This window comes from Gopherus flavomarginatus, chromosome 3 (assembly GCF_025201925.1).
Source record: "Gopherus flavomarginatus isolate rGopFla2 chromosome 3, rGopFla2.mat.asm, whole genome shotgun sequence".
NCBI lineage: Eukaryota > Metazoa > Chordata > Testudines > Testudinidae > Gopherus > Gopherus flavomarginatus.
The window spans coordinates 112,838,891-112,861,059 of NC_066619.1; the positions used below are offsets into that span (position 1 = coordinate 112,838,891).

General features: G+C 41.3%; 1 protein-coding gene across 2 annotated transcripts in view; it reads right to left on the minus strand.

Moving 5' to 3' along the window:
- The window catches only part of KDM4C (lysine demethylase 4C), a 443,189-nt gene that overhangs the window by 100,360 nt on the left and 320,660 nt on the right, over positions 1 to 22,169 (minus strand). For both annotated transcript variants that reach the window (XM_050943102.1, XM_050943101.1), the window contains 2 exons: positions 21,244 to 21,299; positions 13,978 to 14,086 (listed from right to left, as the gene is read on the minus strand). In XM_050943102.1, coding sequence (XP_050799059.1) covers positions 13,978 to 14,086; positions 21,244 to 21,299 — 165 coding nt within the window. The remainder of the gene's footprint in view (positions 1 to 13,977; positions 14,087 to 21,243; positions 21,300 to 22,169) is intronic.

Below are 22,169 nucleotides of genomic sequence, written 5' to 3' on the forward strand. Positions count from 1 at the left end.
AATTAATTCAGTAGTTTTGAAGCCATTAACATGTAAATATTACCAAAGTTATATGTCATTCACACTGTTCAACAGAAAGCAACTCAGACCACTGGGCATTAAGAAATTGCTTACACTATAGCTGCACTAAAGCACTGTTACAGTTTAAAGAGGATTCAACAGTTTAATCAGGTTGGACATTTACCTTTGAGGCTGTCATAAACAGATAGCTAAAGGTTAATGTCTCTTTCACCTGAAGCACCTGACCAGAGGACCAATCAGGAAACCGGATTTTTTCAACTTTGGGTGGAGGGAATTTTGTGTCTGAGTCTTTGTTTTCTGTCTGCCTGCTTTCTCTGAGCTTTGGAGAAGTAGTTTCTACTTTCTAGTCTTCTGTTTCTAAGTGTAAGGACAAAGAGATCAGATAGTAAGTTATATGGTTTCTTTTCTTTGGTATTTGCATGAATATAAGTGCTGGAGTGCTTTGATTTGTATTCTTTTTGAATAAGGCTGTTTATTCAATATTCTTTTAAGCAATTGACCCTGTATTGTATCATCTTAATACAGAGAGACCATTTGGATGTATTTTTCTTTCTTTTTATATAAAGCTTTCTTTTAAGACCTGTTGGAGTTTTTCTTTACTTCAGGGAAATTGAGTCTGTACTCACCAGGGAATTGGTGGGAGGAAGAAATCAAGGGGAGATCTGTGTGTTGGATTGCTAGCCTGATTTTGCATTCCCTCTGGGGGAATAGGAAAGTACTTTTGTTTCCAGGACTGGGAACAGAGAGGGGGGAAGGGAAAAAGGATTATTTCCCTTTGTTGTGAGACTCAAGGGATTTGGGTCTTGGGGTCCCCAGGGAAGGTTTTTCAGGGGGACCAGAGTGCCCCAAAACACTCTAATTTTTTGGGTGGTGGCAGCAAGTACCAGGTCCAAGCTGGTAACTAAGCTTGGAGGTTTTCATGCTAACCCCCATATTTCGGACGCTAAGGTCCAAATCTGGGACTAAGGTTATGATAGAGGCTAGTACTGGAAATTGGAAATCCCTATTTCTCAACCAAATCAGTTTTCATCCCAAATCAGTAAAAAAAATTGAAGGCATCATAACTTATAGTGGAATGAAAAGCTTTAAAAATACTGATTTGGAAACATTTGTCATATAACCACCACTTCCAGGACACCCTCTTGGTGGGCTCAGGATGGACCTGCAAGAAGCCCCTCCTTTGGATTTCCCTCTTCTGGAGTCCTAGTAACTCGTCCTAGAATTCCCCAGCACACCCCAAACAGAACATTCAGCCTGTTAAGTACCACAGTCCATCACCAGACCAAGTATAGCTTAGTAATATTTGTTCAAAGTCAGTGGAATCTGTATGCTCTGCAACTGAAATAGTTTAGAATTTTTCTTTTTTTTTCCTTAAAAATAAAACAAGAGAAATTTATTTAAAAAAAATAGAGAAGGAGTGATAATGCAATGAAAAGGTTAAGTTATCAATCACTCAAAAGGCAGGAACTTCCAAAAGTTAAGGATGCTCCAACAATCCTAATTTGGCCACCTGGCATACACACAACATTTTACATTCCTGCTTTCCCTGTAAAAATATAAAACTCAGTTGATTGGTAGTTACAAGTATATGCGCAACTGTGATGGGTTGTCAATCCCACACTCACCCTAAAAGGGTTAATGGAGGCCAGATGGGCCAATTAACCTATTAGGTTGAAGGTTGAAAAGAAAGCCCTCATTAGGGGAAGCTCACCTGTGTAGGAACTGGCAGCGCTTCCACAAATCCAGGAAGTTGAGAGGAGGAAGGGGACTTGCAGGAAGGTAGTCTGCAGTCATCCCCTGAGAGAAGGGAGGTATATTGGGGGCTACAGAGAGAAGCAGCTCACGTTTGCTCCCTGGGAGGCAGGAGCAGAGAGGCCAGCAAATCCCAGAGAAGGGGGAGTGCTGGGGTAGGAAGCAGCACAAGGAGTAAGCACCTAGGCTGGGGACTGAACAAACTTTGGCTGCGTGTTGTAGGGTTCCTGGGCTGGCACCCAAACTAGAGGGCTGACCTGGGTTCCCCTACCTGCTACTGGGGAAGTGGCACTGGCGGGGCAGTGAACTGGAAGGACTATACCCTGGAAGCGGGGGGATGCTGAGTGCCTGGCCAGAGGGCTGAGTCATGAAGAGGATACTGCAGTTCCTGGAGTGAGAGAGGGGCTGTAGACCAAAGAGTGCAACAGAGTGAGAACCATGGGAAGGCACGTCAACCTGATGAGATAATCCCTGGAGGAACCAGCAGGAGGTGTCAGACTAGTGATGAGTGGAGCGCCCCATCACAGCAACATGGCCAAGTGAAAGTTGTGGGAGCAACTTCAATTTATGAATTGAATTTCTCAACTGCATAGTTGCAAAGCCCTGCTTTGAACAGACAACGGTTCTTGCCATGAATATTTTTAATGATTCAAAACCTAAACTCGTTCTTAAAAACTTTTTAAAGTGAAAATCAATTTCCTTTTGCGAAGAGGTTATTCTCTTTGGATTAAAGGGAAATTCACAGTAACTAGTTAGTGAAAGCAGAATGCTTAAAAAGTTATTACAGATTCCTCCAGTCTTCAAAAAGTATTATATGTAGTTATGCCCATCTAACATTTTCCAGTCCATTCAAAAGGTTTTTATGGTTCAGTATTACAGCAATATACAAATTTGACAGTTTGCAATAGTATCTATTATTCACTGTATCAAATCATTCTGACAGTAAGTACTATACAGCTGGTAATGCACATTTTTATATCACACATTAAAAATCTTACGATGGTAGTAACAAATATGTACACTAAATTGTGTTTTGCACATGATTTTAATGAATCTGTACATTTTAATTGGTGTTTTAAATTGCAGTAGGTTAATCAATTATTGTATCATCTGCATTTTAACATTGTTTTAATTAGAAAAAGTGTCTGTGCTATTTAAAGCTATTTAAATTACAATGTTAAAACAATTTGGACATGTGATTAAACGAGCTCAAGTCTCCATCTCTTTGCCTATTTTCATCTCTCTTTCTTCAAAAACATGAGCATGTGAATCAGTCAGTGTATAAGTTAAAGTATAATACAATGACTTTGCTTCATTGCCCCTCTAGCAATATTTTTGGAAATGCTGTGAGGAAATTAATATTTCTTTACATGACAACACAGTCAAGTATTTCTTTAGTCTTTCAGAAATACAGTGCAGTAGTTCCACAGTTCCATTTCAGTTTAACAAATGAATTCTACTGCAAAACTAGAACAAAGAAGACAAGCAATATCTGCAAATGTATTTAATTTTATTTTTAGATTTTCTTATTAAAACAGAAGGATAGGTAAGACAACACCTGCCCATTCTTTTAAAAGCTCAAACACGTTTTTCCCTTGATTCCACTCTTCGTTTGGCTTACTCCAGTGAAACCTCTCTATTTTCAGAATTGATGTACCTTTCAAAACTTTAATCTTTGGCTTTCAAGCTCACTATTATTTGCCTTCAGGTGAAAATTTTAAAGTGTATAGGCTTCTAAACAAAATGCTACAGCATCAGCCAGATACTGAAAGGCTTGGAGATCAGTCACCATCGCAGTGTAAATTTCTTTTCAAAATAATGTTCCTCACTCAGAGTACACTTGCACTTATTCTCAGTTCACTTGTCAAATACAAATTTGAGGTCACTGAAAGCCCAAGGGCAACTTCAACTATTGCAAAACTCATTTTCTACCTCTATTTTGTTGGGGAAATAGGATTTCAAATGTAAAAATAATAGGAAGCGCTACAGATAAAGAAACAAAGGCATATTATGTTCACGTTTCAGTACAGCATTGCAGCCACTGCCTGTTGGGACAAACTCAATCTATATTATCAAAGCATTTTAAAGCTTGGATCATAACAAAGGTAGATAATGCATTTTGCTAATGAGTTCATCATGTACTATTCAGAGACGATTTTAGAGAAGATGTTTTAAATATATTGGCTTAGTAAAGGAGAGCTAATGATTACATTTTAACTGTTACTTTGATTTTAGACGAAACATTTAAACACAGTGAGCCCGATTCTCATTTACATTAAGACACCACCTTGGCACTGTAAACAGGCCTTAACGTAAATGAGAATCAGATCCCGTATTCCTGTTGGTTTACATTTATGGGCCAAATCCCAAGATATCCATGGGAATTGTGTGTGTGTATTTGAGAGGTCAGTTTGGCTTCATACCTCCAAGGATTTCTTCACTCTGCTATGGAACGTGACTGTATTCTTTTTTCAGGCCCAAACAAAGTAATAACATTCTTTTGAAACTATAGAGTATATTTAAGCACTCTGAGTGAAATCCTAGCCCCATTAAAGTCAGTGGGAGTTTTGCTATTGACTTCAGTGGGGTCAGAAATTCACCATCTGTTTCTATCACATATAGCTATGTAAAATTAAGGCGCCAAGGAAAATATCTTTTGTAAGACAATTGGCAGGAGTTTCCACCTGAGTTTCACTCTGTGATTTAGGTTTCAAATGCACCCAAACCCAAAGCTACACTAAGCCAAAATCGTCAAGTTTTGCCTTTTGGGGCTGAAACCATGAGATCCCATTAATTATGCTTGGTTCCACAGGAAACCACAAATCGGCCCCGTTCTGCTATAGATTTCACCCCAGCTCACTAACCTGGTCCAAGCTGACACCATCTTCAAAACTATAAATAAATCTGTGCCTCCTTCTTCTGTCAAACCTCATGTTCCTCTCATTCCCAATCCCCCTTTCCAAAGCTCCCAACCTCCATCTCCCTATCTGTCAAATTCTCCCATATTCACTTTTGTGCCTTCCCTTGTGAAGCATTCTATGCATTATATGACATCCCTGAGCTCATCTGCAAGGCTTTTATCTTGTCCACGTTTAAGTCCCTCTTGAAGACCCACTTCTGACATGCTACCTATAGCGAGACAAGGTCACTTGTATATAAATAGCATTTAAACTGCCTATGATGATTATTCCCCTTCCCATGACCTTTGTCTACTTATTTGTCCTTTGACTGTGTGCTCCTCAGAGCAGGGACTATCCCTCTGAAGTGTTTGGGAAGTACCTAAAATGTATATCGTAGGCACTACCGCAAATAAATAAATTTTGGAATTAGTAATGAAATCTGTAACAAGGTGAGATTGTCACAGTAAGTGTAAGTCTCACACATTTTTAACCACTGCCTGTAACACCTAAGTCCTGACCAGGCCTGAAGCTGCCTATGATAGTGGTGAAGATCACAAACTATAACTTGACAGAGACATTTGGTAGTTGAAATGCCTGCCTTGTTTTTTTGGGCCAGAACATGCCTTGGTCCTACATGGGCATGAAAGGCAGGGAGAAGGTATAAACATCCTCATACCCTTACAAAAGGGCTAGCCACAATCTCAGCCTTCAATACACCTAAGTAAGAACAGAAACAGAAGGAAAACAGCAACAAGGCTTACAGAATCTCATCAACATGCCACTCTGCAAAGCCCCAGAGGACTTCAGTTTTGACAGATCTTCAGAAGAGACAGACTGGAAGCAATATTTTGTAAGATTTCAAATTGCAAACAAACTCCGCAAAATATTGGCGATATATAGGTATCTTCTTTAATTTATGCTTTGGGGAACCAAGCAGAGTATCTTTAAATCCTTTGACTTCACTGAAAACAGTCACAAAGATGACTATGAAAGGGTTCTGGCTATGTTTGACGCATACTTTATAACCCAGAGAAATGTGGTTTATGAAAGTGTATGTTTTCACCAGAGAATTCAAGAACCAGGGGGAAATGATGAATGTTTTATAAGGCCTATGCATACATTGGCTGAAAACACTGGGGATGCAAAACATGAATATAATCAGAGATAGGTGGGTTATTGGCTTAATAGAGAAAATTTTCAGAGCAACTACAACTGAAGAGAGATTTAACCCTAGCCCTAGCTATACAGAGAGCAAAGCAGTCAGAATAGGTCAAATGACAGAACAAAAGGCAGGGGCAATTTGAAAAACCTGAAACTAGCTTAGAAATGCTAAATGGACCCTTGAATGTTAAAAGTCATTATCATAAAACCCCTGAGGCAAGGGGAGAGAACTCCTAGGCTAAGAGGGACTAATTCCAGCCTACATACACAAAAGGTGAAAAAGTCATAGATTCATAGATTCTAGGGTCAGAAGGGACCAATGTGATCATCTAGTCCGACCCCCTGCACAAAGCAGGCCACAGAACCCTACCCATCCACTTCTATAACAAACCCCTAACCTATGCCTGAGTTACTGAAGTCTTCAAATTGTGGTCTGAAGACCTCAAGCTCCAGAGAATCCACCAGCAAGTGACCCATGCCCCATGCTGCAGGGGAAGGCAAAAAACCTCCAGGGCCTCTGCCAATCTGTCCTGGAGGAAAATTCCTTCCCGACCCCAAATATGGCGATCAGCTAAACCCTGAGCATGTGGGCAAGACTCACCAGCCAGCACTCAGGAAAGAATTCTCTGCAGTAACTCAGATCCCATCCCATCCAACATCCCATCACCAACCACTGGGCATACTTATCTGGCGATAATCAAAGATCAATTGCCAAAATTAGGCTCTCCTATCATACCATCCATTCCATAAACTTATCAAGCTTAATCTTAAAGCCAGATATGTCTTTTGCCCCCACTACTCCCCTTGGAAGGCTGTTCCAGAACTTCACTCCTCTAATGGTTAGAAACCTTCGTCTAATTTCAAGTCTAAACTTCCTAGTGTCCAGTTTATACCCATTCGTTCTTGTGTCTACGTTGGTACTAAACTTAAATAATTCCTCTCCCTCCCTAATATTAATCCCTCTGATATATTTATAAAGAGCAAGCATATCCCCCCTCAGCCTTCTTTTGGCTAGACTAAACAAGCCAAGCTCTTTGAGTCTCCTTTCATATGACAGGTTTTCCATTCCTCGGATCATCCTAGTAGCCCATCTCTGAACCTGTTCCAGTTTGAATTCATCCTTCTTAAACATGGGAGATCAGAACTGCACACAGTGTTCCAGGTGGGGTCTCACCAGCGCCTTATATAACGGTACTAACACCTCCTTATCTTTGCTGGAAATACCTTGCCTAATGCATCCTAAAACCGCATTAGCTTTTTTAACGGCCATATCACATTGGCGGCTCATAGTCATCCTGTGATCTACCAACACCCCAAGGTCCTTCTCCTCCTCTGTTGCTTCCAACTGATGCGTCCCCAATCTATATCTAAAGTTCTTATTATTAAACCCTAAGTGCATGACCTTGCACTTTTCACTATTAAATTTCATCCTATTACTATTACTCCAGTTTACAAGGTCATCCAGATCTTCCTGTATGATATCCCGGTCCTTCTCCGTGTTAGCAATACCCCCCAGCTTCGTGTCATCCGCGAACTTTATTAGCACATTCCTGCTTTTTGTGCCAAGGTCGGTAATAAAAAGGTTAAATAAGATTGGTCCCAGAACCAATCCTTGAGGAACTCCACTAGTAACCTCCTTCCAGCCTGACAGTTCACCCTTCAGTATGACCCATTGTAGTCTCCCCTTTAACCAGTTCCTTATCCACCTTTCAATTCTCATATTGATCCCCATCTTTTCCAATTTGACTAATAATTCTGCATGTGGAACCGTGTCAAATGCCTTACTGAAATCTAGGTAAATTAGGTCTACCGCATTTCCTTTGTCTAAATGGTCTGTCACCTTCTCAAAGAAGGAGATCAGGTTGGTTTGGCACGATCTACCTTTAGTAAAACCATGTTGTACTTTGTCCCAATTGCCATTGACCTCAATGTCCTTAACTACTTTCTCCTTCAAAATTTTTTCCAAGACCTTACATACTACAGATGTCAAGCTAACAGGCCTATAGTTACTCGGATCACTTTTTCTCCCTTTCTTAAAGATAGGAACTACATTAGCAATTCTCCAGTCATACGGTACAACCCCTGAGTTTACTGATTCATTAAAAATTCTCGCTAACGGGCTTGCAATTTCATGCGCCAGTTCCTTTAATATTCTCGGATGAAGATTGTCCGGGCCCTCCAATTTTGTCCCATTAAGCTGTTCAAGTATGGCTTCTACCTCAGATGTGGTAATATCCACCTCCATATCCTCATTCCCGTTTGTTATCCTTCCATTACCCCTAAGCTCCCCATTAGCCTTATTAAAGACTGAGGCAAAGTACTTATTTAGATATTGGGCCATGCCTAGGTTATCCTTAACCTCCATTCCATCCTCAGTGTGTAGCGGTCCCACTTCTTCTTTCTTTGTTTTCTTCTTATTTATATGGCTATAGAACCTTTTACTATTGGTTTTAATTCCCTTTGCAAGGTTCAACTCTACTTGGCTTTTAGCCTTTCTCACTTTATCCCTACATGTTCTGACCTCACTAAGATAGCTTTCCTTGCTAATCCCACCCTTCTTCCACTCCTTGTAGGCTTTCTGCTTTTTTAAATCACCTCTCTGAGATGCTTGCTCATCCAGCTTGGTCTACAACTCCTGCCTATGTTTTTTTTCCCCTTTCTTGGGATGCAGGCTTCTGATAGTTTCTGCAGCTGCGACTTAAAGTAATTCCAGGCCTCTTCCGCATTTAGATCCACAAGTTCTTCAGTCCAATCCACTTCCCTAACTAATTTCCTTAATTCTTTAAAGTTAGCCCTTTTGAAATCAAAAACCCTAGTCCCAGATCTATTTTTGTTTATCCTTCCATCTAGTTTGAACTGAATTAGTTCATGATCACTCGAATCAAGGTTGTCCCCTACAACCATTTCTTCTATGAGGTCCTCACTGCTCACCAAAACCAAATCTAAAATGGCATCCCCTCTTGTCGGTTCTTCAACTACTTGGAGAAGGAATCCATCAGCTATCACATCCAGAAAAATCTGATCCCTACTATTCTTGCTAGCACTTGTACTCCAGTCTATATCTGGGAAGTTAAAGTCTCCCATGATCACACATTTCCCATTAGTGTTTACTTCCTTAAAAACATATCCCAAGAGATAACGCAAGTCCAGCCAGAGGCACATGGTATAACAAATGCATGAAATATAGACATTTTGCAGTAGTTTGCTTCACCAAAGCAGTCAGGGAATGGGCTCATATTACAGACAATCAGGAGCCATTGTTTCTAGGATCTATCACTTGAGATGACACAGAGCCTGCCTGGAGAATGAAACTGAATATTCAAGGCAAGACTATTGACTTTAAAACTGACTCAGGCACTGAGGTCACAAGCATCTCAGAAGGGACTTATAATCACTTTCAACCCCTCCCAGAGCTGAAGGCACAGCTCTGCCTAGCACTGAAGGTATTCTGAATTGCATGGGCCCGTTCACCATAGAAACAACTTACAAAGACAAAAGCTTTGCATTGAGAGTGCATGAGATCAAAGGATCAAAGACCCAGGGCCGGTGCAAGGATGTTTCGTGCCCTAGGCGAAACTTCCACCTTGCGCCCTCACCCCCTCTGTGCCCCCGCCCTGAGGCGCCTCCCCCGGGGCAGCTCCCCACCTCCAACCTGAGGCACCCCCCGTGCGGCAACTCCCCACCCTCCGCCCTGAGGCACCCCCCCACCCCAGCTCACCCCTGCTCTGTGCACGAGCACAAGCACCCTGAGCACACCGTCGCTGCTTCACTTCTCCCGCCTCCCAGGCTTGCGTTGCCTAAGCTGATTGGGGCCGCAAGCCTGGGAGGCAGGAGAAGTGAAGCAGCTCACCCCAGCCCCGCCTCCTCCCAGAGCACGCCGTGGCTGCTTCACTTCTCCCACCTCCCAGGCTTACAGCCCCAATCAACTTAGGCGCTGCAAGGCGGGAGGCGGGCGAAGTGAAGCAGCCACGGCGTGCTCGGGAAGGAGGTGGGGCAGGGGTGAGCTGGGGCGGGGAGCTCCCCTGTGTGCTGCCCCTCCACCCTTACTTGCTGCAGGCAGCCCTCCTCTGCCCCAGCTCCCTTCGCCTAAATGCCGGCGGTGACCGGGGTGGCCAAAGATCCGGCTGCCGTGGTCGCTGCCAAAGAACATGGCGCCCCCCAAATCCTAGCGCCCTAGGCAACCTCCTAGGTCGCCTAAATGGCTGCACAGGCCCTACAAAGACCAACAACTTTCTAAGTCACAGTGTAGCAACAGGAGTGGGCCTAGTGAGAAAGGTGAAAACTCAGAGGATTTGATGATACTGGACTTTTGAAAGGGGATCCAGTACATCTTAATTTAAGAAACAATGTTGAACCATATAGCGTATAAACACCTCTACCGGAGAGGTAGGAAGATACTAGCTACAAATTAATGCATATTCAGAGGATATCACTACCTCGTCGTCGTGGACTATTTTTTCAGGTTCTTGAAAGACAAAACACGTTGCAGTGTCAAGAAACAAACACATTTTTCCCTCACTTCAATATTCCAGGATACCTAGGACTGACAACAAACCACAATTCAAAGCCGAAAAATTTAAGTAATTCTGAACAAAATATGGTTTTGATCATATTTGCAGTAATCCCAGTTACCCACAAGTGCATGGAGAGGCTGAAAGAGCTGTATAGACAGCCAAGAAAATCCAGTAGCAGGAAGATCCATTCCTTGCTCTTCTGAGTTATAGATCAACACCAATAGCAGCTATTGGTTGTAGTCCAGCACAACTCCTGATGGGCAGATAACTCAGAATTACTGTTTCAATCTTGGAAAAGAACTATCTCCAAAGTGGCCAGGCATGAAGAGAATAGCCAAATTAGATAAAAAGACTAAAATAGCTTTATGAACACTTTTACAACAGATGTCACTCAAAGAACTGCCAGGTCTAGAACCTGGTGACTGTGTTTCTGTCAAATTGGATGGAGAAAAGGGATGGACAACTCCACTCGTCAAAGAAAAAAATGGAGTGCCCGGATAATACGTGATCAAGTCCGACAGTAGAGAGTTTAACAGAAACCATCAGTATCTATAGTTTGTTCCTCAAAGATGCCAGATGCAGAACAAGATGATGATAACTCAAAGGTTCCAAACCAACCACTGCCAGTCATTGCAACATGCCAGATAATCATATTGTTATGCATTCGGACTGTGTAATTAGAAAACCAGTATGATTCAGAGACACTTAACAGACTGATATGTACTGAACATCAAAGAGAGCATGATAGTGTAAACATTTTAAATGGCAGTAATGGAGAATTTAAATGGGGAGATGTAATAGAATGCTAAACTTTATTATACTAGGTGCCACTGTGTGTAAAATACCGTATTTCAACCTCTGCCATACCAGCAGAGCATTAAGGATCTTATGATGAACATATGTGGTGTATAAGCAGGATCTGTGACTAGTCCATATCTGGTACCAAAGTACCTGACAGGCACAATATCAGTCTTCTATACACATGAGTGCAAGGCTAGGGTCACTGAAGGAATGATATTGGGGAGAATGGAGGTACAATATAGTCACAGTGAGGCTGGCTACAGAGAGGAATAAAAGGTGTATCCTCTTTAAGGATGGAGCAGAAGCTGTGCTATTGCGTGCTAGGGAGTCCTGGGAGGCCTTTTGCCTTGATCACAGAATCACAAGACTGGAAGGGACCTGAAGAGGTCATCTAGTCCAGTCCCCTGCACTCATGCCAGGACTAAGTATTATCTAGACCATTCCCTGACAGGAAGTTTTTCCTAATGTCGAACCTAAACCTCCCTTGCTGCAATTTAAGCCCACTGCTTCTTGTCCTATCCTCAGAGGTTAAGAAGAACAAATCTTCTCCCTCCTCCTTGTAACAGCCTTTTATGTATTTGAAAACGGTCATAATGTCCCCTCACAGTCTTCTCTTTTCCAGACTAAACAAACCCAATTTTTTCAATCATCCCTCATATGTCATGTTTTCTAGACCTTTAATCATTTTTGCTGCTCTTCTCTGGAGTTTCTCCAATTTGTTCACATCTTTCCTGAAATGTGGTGCTCAGAACTGGACACAATACTCCAGCTGAGGCCTAATCACTGCAGAGTAGAGCAGAATAATTACTTGTGTCTTGCTTACAACACTCCTGCTAATACATCCCAGAATGATTTTTGGTTTTTTTTTTTGCAACAGTGTTAACACTGTTGACTCATATTTAGCATGTGGTCCACTATGACACCTTTTCTACAGTACTTCATCCTAGGCAGTCATATCTCATTTTGTATGTGTGCAACTGATTGTTCCTTCCGAAGTGGAGTACTTTGCATTTTTCCTTACTTAATTAAATCCTATTTACTCCGGACAATGTCTCCAGTTCGTCCAGCTCATTTTGAATTTTAATCCTATCGTTCAAAGCACTTGCAACCCCTCCCAGCTTGGTCTCGTCCACAAACTTTATAGGTATACTCTCTATGCCATAATCTAAATCATTGATGAAGATTTTGAACAGAACTGGACCTATTCTGTGGTTTAAGCCACAGGCAGCTCATCAGAGGAGGGAACTTCATATATGGGGGTTATTTATCCCCACAATGTGTGGTAAATTACCGGGAATCATTTCTAGAGTTTCAAGAAAACAAACCCTCAATTAAGAATCACCAACCAACTTATTGTCATTATATCTGTGACTGTTTAGGTTCCTCAAAAGTATGAGAGCATTATGTTCATATCCAGTGATTCCTGTGTTCATATATTCAAATTAATGAGAATTTGAGGCCGACAAGCAAATTGAACAGTCACTGTAGGTTAAAAATGAGATTTTGAGAGCCTTCTCTCACACAGTGAGAGCCCATATACAACAGGGTTACATTGCCATGTATTGAAATAAGAAAGTCTGACTTCAGATGCAGGAAAATTGGGAGGGGAGGACGATGGGGCATTGACCATCTTTCTGGTTTTCCAAAAAATATACTAGAAGGACAGGCTGAAACAGCATTTGGGAATATTTCATACGTTAGATAAAGAGTGTTCAAGCCAGAGTTTCTCTGTAACAGATTGTATAATGGAGCCAAAATGGTGCAGGAAAATGTTCAATATGCATTACAGTTAGTCTATAAATCCCACAAAGACTTGAGAAATCTCAGTGAACAAAGACCAATTGTCAGACATGCCTCCATTTTAAGAATGGTTAAGCTGCAGTTCAAAATTAAAAATAGTTACAAAATATAAAGCACAATGAATTAAAATTAACAATTAATAGTTCACAATGTTACAGCAAGGAAAGGGTAGTCCAAGGTTAAGTATATCAATAAGCATTTTTTCCATCACATTTGGTGTGGATAAAGAGAACAGATGGGGTTGTTTCCCAAACTTTTCTTTTCTTTTACACGGGGCAGGGGATCACTTTCCTTTTGTCAGAGGAAGTCTGTGTCATACTGAAGCATAGTCTGATAAATTAAGTAATTTAGGTCTAACCCAACAGGGAAAATTCTCTTTGATTTAACAAACGCTTTTGTAGGTTTCTCATTAGTGCATGGGACTTTCTGCTGGATGGAAGGATTATCTAGGGCTATGGATGGGTTTGAGCATTTGTAGTTCGAGCTTTTGTGTTTATATTTCTCACTTGCTTTTTCAAGGCCTCAGGGAGCCATTTATTAGTCCAATATAATGTGCAATCTGGTCTGTGCACATTCCTCAATTCTCGGATGGTAAAAATACCATGAGACCACCATGTCTCATCAATTTAACTTCATAAATGGCTCCCGGGGGGGGGACGGACCCACATGAATATACAACACAAATAAGACTTCTGAGATATTCTGGTTTATTAGTTTCAGCAGTATCCTCAATAAGCAGTCACAGGAGTATTAAGAGAGTGATTGAAAACGCTCATTGTTTCTCCTTCCTTATCCCTATGCAAAGGCCCCTTACCCAAGGTTGTAATCCAGAACTAGGCTGAAGAATTAAAATACCTAAATTATCATTATACGTGAAAAACAATATGACAATCCTTAGCAAATTCTCTCTTTTAACTGACATTTTGTTTATTTAAATTTCCCCCTGAAATGTATGTGAATGTACCTAACCAGAGATGAGATTTTGTATATATTTCAAAACACCAGCAGGTTGGAGCCTTACTACTCACCAATTTTAATCTCTGCAGAGGTATTCTCCTAGTGTCTACTGGCGTCCTCTCTGTGACATTACCAAATCTGACTTCTGGAATTGCGATTGCACACATCACATGTGCCCACCTGTGAAAAGTGGCGAGTCAATAACACCAAAAAATTGTACAGAAATGTGATCATTAAAAACAGTGCTCCCCTCAAACAAAATCAACTAACCATCTAGTCCTTCCCTATTACATTTCTTTGCTTTATTTTATGAGCTGCAACAACACAAAAAGGTCAAAATGCAAGGTCGATTGACAGTGTTTATCTTTAAGATTTAATTTTAAGTAGCATTAGACAGATACCTAAAAAATTGGTTTATTTCAGATAGAAAGATCAGCACAACAAAATAAGTGGATTATGCTGGAAAAGTGATGGCAATACAATATACCATATGCCTTTTCTGCCACTCCAATACCACTTACATGTATGAGGCAAACTAGTCACGACATTTTTTAATAAGATGTAGCAATCTAGTTTTGAAACTATTTGCCAGAAAGATACTGTTTCAACATTAGAGAAAAATCCTTATGTTAACACAAATCTATTGTAAATGCCCTTTCAAGTATTTTCACTTGTTTTACAGACTACAAAGCTTTTGTAGTGGTGCCAGCAATGTTTGTACGTATAGCCTACACAACATGTCATTTGTACAATTTACAGTTTAAACTACAGCACTTTGGATTAACCCTAATTAGATGCAAGTGGGTATTTTTAGTCAACCCCCATATTGACACTCACTCAGCTACCAAAGCACAGTACCCTGTCACTGTCAGGATTCAGTGTTGCCAGGCAAACAGACACAGAATTAGAACAGAATGAAACCGCAGCATTATCACCCTCTCAGAATTTGACACAATTGCACAAATAGCGGGATGGAATGCTCTTGGGGATGTCCTTGCCCTCATCTGTGAGTTGGACCCTTGTGATTGGAGAAAGCAACATCTGGGATCATGGCTCCTCAGGACTAAGGACTCACCAAAACACACCTCACTGCAACTGCAGGAAGTCAGCTGAGTGGGACAAGAGTATGCTGCATCTGAACAGAATACCTGCCAATATGAGTTACTGCCTGATTCTCCAAGTAGTGGTTCAAAATATAAATAGACAGCCAAACAAAAAACTCCCAAACCTTTGTGATGATGACACTAAGATTGAGATTATATGTTAGTAACTAACTGGTAAAAACCAGGTAAGAACATCATAACTAGCACAAAAAAACACCCAGGAAACTGTGTTAAATTTAAACATGAGTCTGTCTGGAAATTCACAGTTGACTAACAAATCTACTTCGGCGTATTCAAAGAGTCAAATTAGGTTCACTGGGTTTGGTGAAGTCCTTGGTGACTTCCCCTAAGGTTTGCAGTTAGAGCAGGAGGGAAGAAAGTAATGAACCTTCCACAATTTGAAGGAGGGAGAATACCTCCACTCCTCAATTCTAATGTCTGCTCTTCTACACCGTCCTCCATTCCGCTGCCCCTCACTATTCATCGTTATATAGTCTAGAAATTAGAAAACTGAGAGGGCATATGTGTGACAGTGTACCCCATAAGGCTTTATGGGGGGGTGCTTATAAATGTATGTATGATATAACTGGAATAGGGTTTTGCTACATATGCCATGTAACACATCTATGTAAAGGTTATAATCTACTGGCTATGTTTATCCTAGTTGTTTGCAGGTACCATTTGTGCGTTCAAAGTTATGAACATTGGCTGTATACTTGCTTGATTTCTAAGTAGCCTCAGTTAGAACACTGGTCTTTTTGGGAAAGGAATGTGCAAGTTAAGTGCTCAATCAGGAAGCACTCAGCAGACGAAGAGCTTGGAAGACTCCAATTCACATAAGAAGTCTACCTGAGGATGTTCAAAGTAGCATGTGGGTAATGGCTGCTACCTGCAAGTCCTGAGTCATCCATGGGTGTGTGACTTGCCCATGTGATTCTGAATCTCCATTTTGTGACTGGATTTTACACAGAGGGAGGGAGGGAGGGGTGTCTATCCAGAAGAGAAAGTCTATTTAAACCCCTGGAAGATTCTGACATTTTATCTTCAGCTGGCTAAAGAAGGAGCCTCTCCACCCGCCAGGATACTTGGAAGAAACTGAAACAAAGGGGCGTGAATGATTGCTGGACCCAGGCTAAAAGGAGATTAGTCTGTAAAAGGGAGCATTCTGGAACTGGTGAAGATCTTATCTGTATTGTTTGTTTAGACATAGATTTGTACATTTTATTTTATTTTGCTTGGTAACTTACTTTGCTCTGTCTGCTACTACTTGGAACCACTTAAGTCCTACTTTCTGTATTTAATAAAAGCACTTTTTACTTATTAACTCAGAGTATGTATTAATATCTGGGGGAGCAAACAACTGTGCATCTCTCTCTATCAGTGTTACAGAGGATGAACAATTTATGAGTTTATCCTGCATAAGCTTTATACAGGGTAAAAAGGATTTATTTGGGTTTAGACCCCATTGGGGGTTGGGCATCTGAGCGCCAAAGATAAGTGCACTTCTGTGAGCTGCTTTCAGCTAAACCTGCAGCTTTGGGGCAAGTAATTCAGACCCTGGGTCTTTGTTGGAGCCGACAGGAGTGTCTGGCTCAGCAAGACAGGGTGCTGGAGTACTGAGCTAGCAAGAAAAACAGGAGCAGAGGTAGTCTTGGCAAATCAGTTGGCAGCTCCCAGGGGGGGTTCTGTGATCTAACCCATCACAATATGATAAATATGTAAAAGATTGTTCTAAAGAGGACAGTGATCAATTATTCTCCATGTCCACCAAGTAGTAATCAGGTTAGTTTGCAGCAAGGGAAATTTAGGGTAGATATTAAGATAATTTCCCTAACTATAAGGATTGTTAAGCACTGGAATGGGTTGCCAAGGGAGGTTGTGGAAGCCCCGTAACTGGAGATTAGACAAACACCTGTCAGTGATGGTCCAGGAATAATCCTGCCTCAGCACAGGTAGGACCACTTGAGGTCCCTTCCAGCCCTACATTTCTATGACTCTCTCCTTCTTTACTGCCCCCAGTGCCCTCCTACTCCACTGTCCCTTCCAGTTCCATGCACTTACTCCGCTCCAATTCTTGCAGATCTCCCTGAAGTATGCAGGAAACAAAGACCTGAAACGGTCCGCAAGGGCAGGGTCTGGGGCCAGCAGGGACTTAGGGGGAAGAGACCAAACGGGGAACCATTGCTCCCTCCTGCACCATAATAATGCTATTTTAGTCATTCAGATTTAAGAAAAATATCCAGAAAAGTGCAGCATAAATATAAAATAGATAAAAGTGTTGTGTGGTATGAAAGTGCGACTGGCATGAGTATGAAATGAGAGCAGTACTCCAAGTGATGTAGAGATGAGAAATTTATGCAGGCCGTCCCAAATGAGGCCCAATAAAGACTTTAGACGACCTCACACCCTCCTGGATAACAGATGGTCATGCCACAGTTTACAGAAATATTGTTTGAGTTTTAATATTTTTTATTAAAACTTTTTTTCATAACCACCTGCCTGTAAAGCCAGAGTGCCTTAATATCAGGTAGCTAACTATAAAGCGCCTTGAGGAGAGAGAAAAGTTATAAATAAAGTAGCTCTTCTATAAATCATCATGTCAGAGCTTTATGGTCTAACCTCTCGTAATCTACCAGGGGCTCAAAACAAGTGTGGTGTTCCACTGAACAAAGGGATTCACAGCTCGCCGATGGGGTAAAGCTCTCACTCCCCTGGTATTCCTGGTTCATTAGTCCTTCAGTCTATCACAACTGTATAGTGCCCAACCTGCACCTCAAATCAGTATATATGGGTGGGGAGTAGATTCTATATGAAGCAGAAAAAATACACACACTGCCAGATTGGCAGGAGCAGGTTGTTTTGAAGCTGCTTATAGGTTTGGAATGGTAGATCATGTCCAGGAGAAGATGAATCTATGGACAGAGTGGAGGTGAGGTGGTCAAAGATCCATAGCAATGTAATTTACTATATGGACAAGGAGACAGAAGTTGAGGCCTGCCGTAGAGAGCTATTATTTCACAATTTTTAATGGACCAACAGTGATATAGAATGCAAAGTTTCCGATTATGGGCATGATTACCGTTTTTACAGCATGCATGGTGGCAGTTTCCTCCAAAAACTAAAAGCAGCGACACATGAATTTTTAAAATACTTTTAAGAAACTGTGCACAAAAGAGATATCCTGGTGTTTTCAAACCTGCTGTGTTTGAACTCTCAGCATCAGACATCAAATGTAACTCCCGCAGTCCCAAAGTCATGGAGGCTTTTTCTGGACTGGCAGGGAAAAATGGTTAATGCAGTGGTTCCCAGGCTTGTTCCACCACTTGTGCAGGGAAAGCCCCTACTGGGCCAGGCTGGTTTGTTTACCTGCTGCGTCCGCAGGTTCAGCCGATAGCAGCTCCCAGTGGCTGTGGTTTGCCTCTCCAGGCCAATGGGAGCTGCAGGAAGTGGTGCGGGCTGAGGGACATACTGGTCGCCGCTTCCCACAACCCCCATTGGCCTGGAGTAGCAAACCGCGGGCACTGGGAGCTGCAATTGGCTGAACCTGTGGACATGGCAGGTAAACAAACCGGCCTGGCCCGCCAGGGGCTTTCCCTGAACAAGAGGTGGAATGAGTTTGGGAACCACTGGGTTAATGGGTCTATTTAGGGTCTCCCCTTCCACGAGGGTTTGGAATGGGCTAGCCAAGAGGGGAGGAAAGCATCACCTGAGCTAGTGGACAGGCTGGTGGGACTCAGGTAAGCCACTGGCCTCTGAGTGGCTGGAGGAGGGTTTATAAGCTCTGTCCTTCTAGTTTGAGCCTTCCCTCCCAGGAGATTAGCATAGGATTGGGGTTTTTTGGTCTGCTCTGGACTTCAGTTAGTTGCTTTTTTGGGGGACTGAGAAAGAATTTTTCTCCCACTGACAGATTAGCAGGGGTAGGATTTTTTTTTTTTTAATTTTCCACACTTCAGCTCATGGACCTGGTGGAGTAGATCAGGAGGCACAGCTCATGTTGTCACAATTCAGCAGGTTGGCTGGGGACTGGAGCTGGGGCTCCCTATGTCTGGTACAACAAAGAGACAACCAGCTTTCCCCAATCCCTTAACCCTGATATGAGGTGAAGGTAGTGGAGTGGGTCCCTGCAATGAGCTAGGAACCAGCTGGGCAGGGATGGGAGGCTCACTTTCTGCTCCCCATCAGGTGGAAATGATTAAAGAAGGAATCATGACTTGCAATGTATGAGTTATTGCAATATATATTTCCCAGATGAATTCCGTTGTTAAAGTTGTGGCCTAATTAAATCACAACCTTTGTACTTTGTCTTTCTTCCCCTGTGCCTGAGACAAAGACAATATTGCATTCTATTTAGGTGACACCTTTTTGCTGTTTTTGTTAGTTTATTTGTTAATCTGTTTACACCTGTCAACACTTTAGTAAGAAAAGCAAGTGATAAATGAAAATTCAGTTTAAAACAGATCTAAAATTACAGAAAAAGACTCAGAAATGTAGAGCTTGAAGGGACCTTGAGAAGTCATCTAGTCCAGCCCCCTGCATTGAGACAGGATCAAGAAAACCTAGAACACCCCAACAGGGGTTTGTCTAACCTGTTCTTGAAAACCTCCAAAGATGGGGATTCCACAACCTCCTTTGGAAGCCTATTCCAGAACTTAACTACTCCTTAGAGTTAGAAAGTTTTTCCTAATATCGACCCTAAATTTCCCTTGCTGCAGACTAAGCTCATTACTTCTTGTCCTACCTTCAGTGGACATGTAGAACAATTGATCATCAGCCTCTCTGCAACAGACCTTAACATCTCTGAGGACTTATCAGGTGCCCCCTTAGCCTTCTTTTAAAATATGGAGATATACCTATCTCATAGAACTGGAAGGGACCTTGAAACCTCATCGAGTCCAGCCCCCTGCCTTCAATAGCAGGACCAAGTACTGATTTTGTTTCTATTCTGTTTAGGTCCAGAAAAGAATAGAAACAACTGTACATTATTTTTATTATTGAGCCTGCAAAAACCCTACATAAATAAATTACAATGATTTGGACATGTGTATGTGCATATTTATTTGTTTTTCCTTTATTTGTTAAGTACCGTAAGTATTTTAGGGAAAATTGTCAGAGTGGCCACGACCAAGAGTAGGTGGCCGCACTCTGAGGCCACCAAAAAATTTGTTGGGAGAACCCCGATGCCAGTTATTCCCCATTTAGTAGTTGTGCATTTGATTTTTCGTCTCTAAAAGTAATACTTTGCACTTTGTCTTCATTGAATTTCATCTTGTTGATTTCAGACCAATTCTCCTGTTTGTCAAGGTTGTTTTGAACTATAATCCTCCAAAGTGGTTGCAGCCCTCCCTCCCAGTTTAGTGTCATCTGCAAATTTTATAAGCTTACTCTCCACTCCATTATCCAAGTCATTAATAAAAATGTTTGAATAGAACTGGAGCCAGGATAAAGTAAGTTTGGACTAGATGATCTTGTATCACTCTGCTAGATTCTCTTTGGGCATAGAAGGGTTTTAATGAAAAAAGTCAAGTGTAAGTCATGAAATGTTGCATGAATTATGCCAAGCAAAGATTCAAAATGAATAGTAGGTTCTTCTACAACTGCACATGAACAAATACTAAAGCACAACTTTTTCCATTTCATCTCCCAAGAATATCTGACGCACTGTGCTTCATTTTATCATCACCATGTAAAATAAATATTAGTCTTATTAATCGCATGATGTCAGCTACAGTACCATTTTTGGGAGTCCATTATAAAATGAAGAGCAATAAAGCAAATCACCTCAAGATCCAGAACCACTAAAAGGATTCAGAATGATTAATTTGTTAATGACATGCTTATATCTGTCAAAAGTTCACAGATGCCATATTAACTGCTGTAATCACAAAATTCCAGTACTAAAGAAGAAAATACGTTTGAATGTGTGATAAGGCTTGCCCATGCAAACAATGACAAATGAGCTTTCATCTGCTTCCTTTATATAGTGACTAGCAGAGCAGAGTTTAGAATAGTAAAGAATGTTCAAATAACAAAACAAATGTTTATTTGTAAGCACGTAAGTGTGTTCACAAAATGCTAGAGGCTCGATTCGATGTCTTCAGTGGGCCCTGGATGTTAAGCTATTCCACTTAAGGGGACACTGTCAAGTAATTATATTTGGAAGTTCTCTATGTGTAAATATGTATGTGAACGGAGTTTAAAACTAACGAGACTGATCTGAGTGTATCCATCACTTACTTCTTGTCAGTAGTTTGCTTGAGTGCACCACCTCTCAAATTGCAGAGACAGCATTCCTAAAGAAAAGAAGTAAAAACAAGTGATACTGACTACTAGTAATGCCAATTTTATTCATTTAATGTTTTAAAGGATTTGCAAACTATTATTATTGACTGACTTATAACATGACATTCACAAACATCACAGTGCCACACAAGACAAATATAAAAATGTAATAATAGAATAACAAGTCCAAAGAGCCACAGAAAAAACAAGTTTTGAGAATAACCGTTGAAAAAAACTGACCAATCATTTGAATAGATTTCAAATGCAAGGGCATTCCCCTAATGCTTGAATATAAAGTCCTGTACCTGGAATTGATACAGAGCCCATCAGATTAAACTGAATTAAAATTGCATATCATTAAATTAGTAGAAATTACTATGGAATCATAGACTTCAACTGTGTACTTTGGGGATGAGCTTTTTTGTCAAGCAATTGCACAATAATAGAGATCGGCTAGGACACTTATGCTGATAATTCCCAGATTTGTACACTGTGAGAGGTAGTGTGATCTAGCAGCTAGAGCACTGGATTGGGGCTCAGGAGACCTATGTTCTATTTCTGGCTCTATTACTGGCCTGCTGAGTGACCTTGGGCAAGCCAGTTACTTCCCTTTGCCTCAGTTTCCATCTCTCAAATGGGGATGATAGAGACCTCCTTTGTAAAGTGCTTTGAGATCTACTGATGAAAAGTGCTCTATGAAAGCTAATAATAAAGTTAGTGCGGGGCCGGTGACTCTGGAACTGTATTGTCTCCTTGATCCAACAGAGCACAAGTTTGTTGATTTTCAGGGTGCAGGGCAAGGCCTGTTTCTGTGGTTCCCAAGATTTCTTTGGTCAGAGGAATAGTTTGGTGAATAGGCTCTCCCACTCCACCTCCTCACA